Source organism: Periophthalmus magnuspinnatus, chromosome 4 (genome assembly GCF_009829125.3).
Source record: "Periophthalmus magnuspinnatus isolate fPerMag1 chromosome 4, fPerMag1.2.pri, whole genome shotgun sequence".
Taxonomy (NCBI): Eukaryota; Metazoa; Chordata; class Actinopteri; order Gobiiformes; family Gobiidae; genus Periophthalmus; species Periophthalmus magnuspinnatus.
In genome coordinates this window covers 27,904,907-27,910,906 of record NC_047129.1, presented here as the reverse complement: position 1 = coordinate 27,910,906, position 6,000 = coordinate 27,904,907, and the positions used below count along the sequence as shown (strand labels likewise).

At 41.4% G+C, this 6,000-nt stretch overlaps 1 protein-coding gene across 1 annotated transcript in view; it reads right to left on the bottom strand.

The window, feature by feature from the left end:
- Positions 1-2,968: 2,968 nt before the first annotated feature.
- Positions 2,969-6,000, bottom strand: part of hmcn1 (hemicentin 1) — a 120,080-nt gene continuing 117,048 nt past the window's right edge. The window contains exons 104-107 of the mRNA XM_033965339.2: positions 5,013-5,375; positions 4,762-4,881; positions 4,562-4,688; positions 2,969-3,929 (exon numbers count right to left, since the gene is read on the bottom strand). Coding sequence (XP_033821230.1) covers positions 3,563-3,929; positions 4,562-4,688; positions 4,762-4,881; positions 5,013-5,375 — 977 coding nt within the window. The 3' untranslated portion in view covers positions 2,969-3,562. The remainder of the gene's footprint in view (positions 3,930-4,561; positions 4,689-4,761; positions 4,882-5,012; positions 5,376-6,000) is intronic.

Sequence of the window (6,000 nt, the reverse complement as noted above, 5' to 3'; positions counted from 1 at the left end):
AGCTTACGTTACGCCTGCTAACTGTGACGGCTGGTGATTTGAGCTATACGCCGTTGATGTATGACCAAAGGTGTAAAATGAAGACTAAATTAATGATATTTTTCAATAGGTAAATCTAAGGTTCCATTGTTTTCCCAATTGTAGCTACTTCATAACTTTAACCAAATATACCTTGTTAAAACGTTGTAACAGAGACAGAGGTAACCAATATCATTTTTACATTCGTAGTTTATAAACCAACACTTATTAGTTGTACAAAGTGGGATATTGTGTAGTTTAATGGTCCGGTATTTGGGCCAGGCTTGATCCATGGCTAAATCACTTTATTACATGTAGAGGGCGCTGTTTACCTTCTAGGCCATGCCGGTTAATTTCATCTTATTATCACTGCAATCAATGGAGCACAGTGGCGGGACCAGCTGTCTGCTGAGGTCTCTGCCCTAGAGAAGGTTCCCATGGATCATGATTATATCTAGATATTTGTGACATGCCAGTCATCTATTGCCCCAGCCAGCCCTGCAAACCCAGCCCATGAACGATGCGGTGGACAGTGGAGCAGCACCCGGTGTGAGAGCCCCACTTACCAGCCAGAAGATGGAAGACCTCAATCTCAGCACTCTCAAGTCGGTCCAGGCAGAGAAGGTTGATTAGTCTTCATGATTAAAACCTGGCACTGGCACACTCAGGTTTATTGATTTGCACTTTGACTGTTAGTTTAGCGTTTAAAGTCATTACGTTAATATATTTTAAATAGTAGTTTATTTTCTTTTGTTTAAGACATGACAATGATGAATGTAAATAGTTGTAAATAAAAAGTCATAAATGTTTCAAAATCAAAATTGTAAAATTTTTATCAACTAACTATTCCAATAAACCAAACAATCTTTCAAAACGTTCCTTCTCCTCCGCATTGCACTCATCTCGCTCCCTCTGCATCCTCAAGTCCTCCCTATAGAGCTTGACGATCTCACTCTCTCACTTTCTTTTTCCTCTTTGCCCTCGTCTCCTTTGCTGCTGCTGCTCGTCGTCCTCCTCCTGCTGCTGTTGCTGCTCCTCCTGCTGCTGCGGCTCCACCTCCTCCTCTTCCTTTTTCTCCTCCAGCAGCTGTTGCCAGGCAGAATTTGGCCCGGGTGTGTCCTCAGGGATAGAGGCGATGAGGACAGGTGGGTTGATGGAGGGCCTCTGCCGCAACACCTCATCCATGGGGACAAACCAGGGCCAAGTTTCAGCAGTGGCCTTCCTCGCCACACCTTCTCCACTCAAGGGATACTTGCAGTCCTTTGACAGAACAAATATTAATACAAGACATATGAAAACAAGATTAACACAATGGTTTATAAGTACAAATGAAAACAGTACACATTCAGATCATGTACATACTTTATATTTCTTTTGCAGATTCTCCCACTTGCGCTTGGCCTGAAGGGGTGTGACCTTCCCCTCCAGGCCCAGCTTCTGCAGTATTGCCCTGAGTCATACAGAAAAATATTCACAATTTACCCAATTATAAATACAGCATTTGTTCAATTACTATGCAGCACATTCTATCATTCTATTTATGTAGTTCATTATGTCTTTTTGAATATATTTTTGAGTCTTCTTTGGTAAAGAAGGTAGTTTTGATGATGATCAAATTAATAATTACCCCGTTTTTGTGAGCAACAGTACTGAAAAACAGGTACGTTTAGTTCTCCACTCAGATAAGCATCTTCAGGGCAGGGCTCTTCTGTACAGCTCTTCTGTACTTCTGCTCACAGAAGTACAGGCTGTGGATAAGACGGGAATGAAATAGGGAAATCCAGGTTAAGTCATTACTATCCACATATGTACAAATGTAAAGGAATTAAATTCGCAGTAAGGGCAACTTTTATGTATTTCTAGGGTCCTTCTTATATTATCTGGGAGTATATCGCAGTGTTTTTGGCCTTACTTCCACGCGGCCTGTGAACACGTGCGTATTCTCCCCCCTCAGACGGATAAACTCCGCCGTCTGCTCCTTGCTCCCTAAGGACAAAAGAATATTCTTAAATAAGGAAGAATATTAAAGATTACGATTAATACACAAATATACAAGTGTAAGCGATAATTCGTTCATTGTTTGGTCAGTTACACAGCGATTACTGTAAACTCAGTTTAACAAGATTTCACTAAATCGAGTCGCCTCATACAGACCTGAAGTCAAATTTTGACAGTTTCATGTCGCACTGTTGAACCAGTTGAATCCACGTGGACCAGTACTTACGTTTAAACGTGTACTGATTTACGGTCTCCATTTTCGTCTCTTTTTTGCGTAGGCGCGGTGCATGATGGGATATAACAGTGCGTGAGGTTTTCAGACGTCTGTCAGTCAAGCATCATTACTACACCGAATAGTTGTTTTCTTTTTATTACAAAATGAAGACATTACAGACAACATCCCAATACATTAAGATAAACAACAGCTATGTACAATTCATAAAAATAAAGTACATCTTTGTTGTTGGTTGATGTTTTTTTTGGTGCAGACGTTACAGTACAAAGTTTGGATTTTGGGTCAAGTTTTACCACATTACTTTCTAGTTCTTCAAGCACATACCAATAAGTTAAAAGTAGGTAGATGTAAATATGTTCAATTTTAAAAAAAAGTTGTTTCCATGAAGAGGGGATCTTTAATAATAAAATTTCCATAAATAAAGTTTAATGACAAAGACAAAAGAATATTAAAGTCCTTGAGGCTGAAGTGAGGGTTTCAGGAGTCAAAGCCTGTTTAGTCCATCCTCTCGAGTTTCCAGTCTGTGTTAAATCCATATTAACCACAGTCTGTTTGAGCACTACTAGCACTCAAATAGTCTTTTCCAGTTCATTTTGCTTGTATATCTCATAGGGATGGGACAAGATCTGTGGCCACAAAATCTGAAAGATGTAAAGTTATTAAAAATTGTGTAGATATGTGGAAAATTATTTTAGAAGTTTTAAGCGCCGATGGGTTACATTTTGAGACGCTGTAGTTCGACAATAGCAGCTAACTTATAATATTTAATTAAATTTTGACTGTGATACTGATATTTTAGTTTTCTTAACTTTATTTTGAGCCGCATCACTGGGCCTTGATGAACACATTTCGTTCTGTCATGCTTTTTTGCATTGGGATAACAAAAAATATAAAAACCTTGAACTTGGAACAAAAATAATTTCCCATTGGAGTAATTATAGGTAGTCCCCCCAGACCTAGGACACGCGTGGAAGGACTATGCCTCTTGGTTGGCCTGGAAACACCTTGGAGGAAGTGTCTGGGGTGTGGGAAGTCTGGGAGTCCCTGCTTAGACTGCTGGCCATGTGACCCAGCCTCGGATATGCAGAAGAAAATAGATGGATGGAGTAATATTGATTCTGATTTTGAAGTGCATTTTTTTGCCTATTTCTTATCATATACTGTTTAAAAACTGGCCGTATCTCCTTGTGGACCCAATCTTGTGTCTTGTATCATCTTATGGAAAATGCATCTCGTCCCATCCCTAATAATTCATTATATAGGTTATCCTTTGGCACACATTTGCCTCTTGCTGCGGTTTAAAGTGCTACTTCAGTAGGGGTAGGCAGACACAGCGATGTAAACTATGAAGGTGGTCTGATACTCAATGCCCCCGTCTTCGCTGTAGGACAAAGCTCGGACTTTCATACGATACGTGTGGGGCTCTTTGAGGGGTCTCATGGTAAACAGGACTCCCTTCATGTTCTCGTCCCTTAAGGCAAAAGGCAACGTGGTATCTTCATCCACAACTAAGAACGAGGTCCTGGGATGCATCACTCCGTCCTGGGTGTAGGCGACCAGGCGGATGAGGTCCTGATTGGCTGCGATTCCAAAAGGCAGAGACAGGAGTTTGTATTCCAGCGCATAGGGGCTCAGCGCACACTCCAGGTCGTTTGGAGGGCAGTTTTTAAGACAGAACCTGCAACACAAGTCAATAGGTTTAGTTCATGTGTTTAAAGGTACTGTATTACACAAAGCTGACACACATATTTGAGTAATCCTTTGTTATTAGTCTGTCTACATCTCCAAAGCTCCAAATGCTCTATTCCATCTTGTGATGTCATGAAGCGGCAGTTTTCACGTTAATAGGTGCATTTTACCTTTAGTTCAGTAGAGATGGTCAATTCCAGGGCTGAAATATCCAAATGATTCTAGTGAAGGTGTGTGGTGTATTTAAAAACATACTTCAGCACTTTTTGTATTACTACATGTCGTCACAAGGTGGAGAAAAAGAAGCCTAAATGTTTGTTAAACTCCAGGTATATTTGTGATGAGGAAACTATATTACAACATCAGGTCAAATCAGAAAATAGAGTAATATGGGACTTTTAAAGAATACAGTATGCTTTTTTATTTATTTATATTAATCTATGACACACATAGAACATTATTTTACATTTCATTGTAAACTGCAATATTGACCTAAAATGAAATGGGACTGCATACTCCATCTGAAATTCGAAAGCTTAATATTTTAGTTTAAATAGCACAACAACAGAAACTTGCTCTGGCCATTAGTAAAAGAGAAAAGTGTGTGTATAGTTGTTTTACCCAGTGGCTGCATCTCGTAGGTAGTTGGGTGGGCAGGGCGTGTCTATGCACTGGTAACTTCCTCTCATGTTGAAGCACATGCGGTTTGCTCCACACTGGATGTTCTGCTCCAGGCACTCGTCTATATCTGCAGACAGAGGACATGTATTACATATTTCTGTTATATATTTATATACATGTTACAGTACAGTGATCCTTACCTTGACATGTCTTCCCGTTTGTCATAAGTCTGTACCCAGCGGGACACAGACAGCGGTGACTACCCGGAGTGTTCATGCACTCGTGCTGACAGGTGTCCCTCACCTCACACTCGTTTATGTCTGTGGATGTCAAAAACAGAGACAGCGACACACAACATGACACAGGGCCTCATCTACAGAGGTACAGAGTTTTATATAGGCATTAATGGCATTGTTTTCACTGTCATCCTTTCCCTCTCTGGTGTAATTACCTACACAGCGCCCCCCTCTGAACACAAACCCAATGTGACACATGAGGGAGCTCCGCAGTGAGACTCGCACACTCCTCTCTGTGCGGGCCCTGGGGCGCCCCCTGTTGGCTCCATAGGAGTGGTAGCTCTGAGAGGCCATGCTGTGGTAGTGCTGCTGATAGGAGCTGTGAGGGGAGGAGCTCTGAGACGAGCGGTAGCCGTAAGAGTAGCTCTCGTAGCTGGGTTGTAGGCGCTCCAGCCCCACGCAGGACTTGCCGTCCCCCAGCAGTTGGCGCCCTGGCGGGCACGTGCACTTGAAGCTGCCTGGAGTGTTGATGCACTGGTGCGCACAGGGAGGGGGAGGCCGCTCGCACTCATTTATATCTGCCCTCAGCAGAGATAGGCCAGCACCAAGAAAAACAGCAAGACGAAGAGAAACAACATGGAGGAGCAAAGAGGATATCAGGAGGAAATGTGAATGTGAAGAATACAGAGGTGCAGGCCCAGACAAAGAGTGAAAAGGAGAGAAAGGGCAAATGTCAATGACCCCACGCTACAACAATACATTCTCATGTCCCTAAGACAGAAATGTATTGGACAAATGTGTAAGAATTCTCAATGGGAGATTAGATCTATGATTTCTAATACAAAGTAATCTTAAAATCTACCCATTGTTACATCACTCAAATCATATCAAATATGATTGTATGTTTAATTAACATAGAACATTTTGATTGTTGATCCATGGTAGAGGAAAAGTATAGTAAAATATAAAGCAGATGTTAGCATTCAAGTAATAAAGTGAATGATGCCAGTGGGAAAACAGACATTTTTGCAGATCAAAGAAAGAGCCAGAAGAGAAGTGAGAAAACAGAGAGGAAAGTTCAAACATAAGAAGCAGTGATGGTGCTGGTCTCCACTGTTGCCGTTCTGTTTCTCTCTAAATATATGCATAAGTTTACATCATGCAGTAAACCTCAAATACACAGCAGGTACCTCACAGATAAAG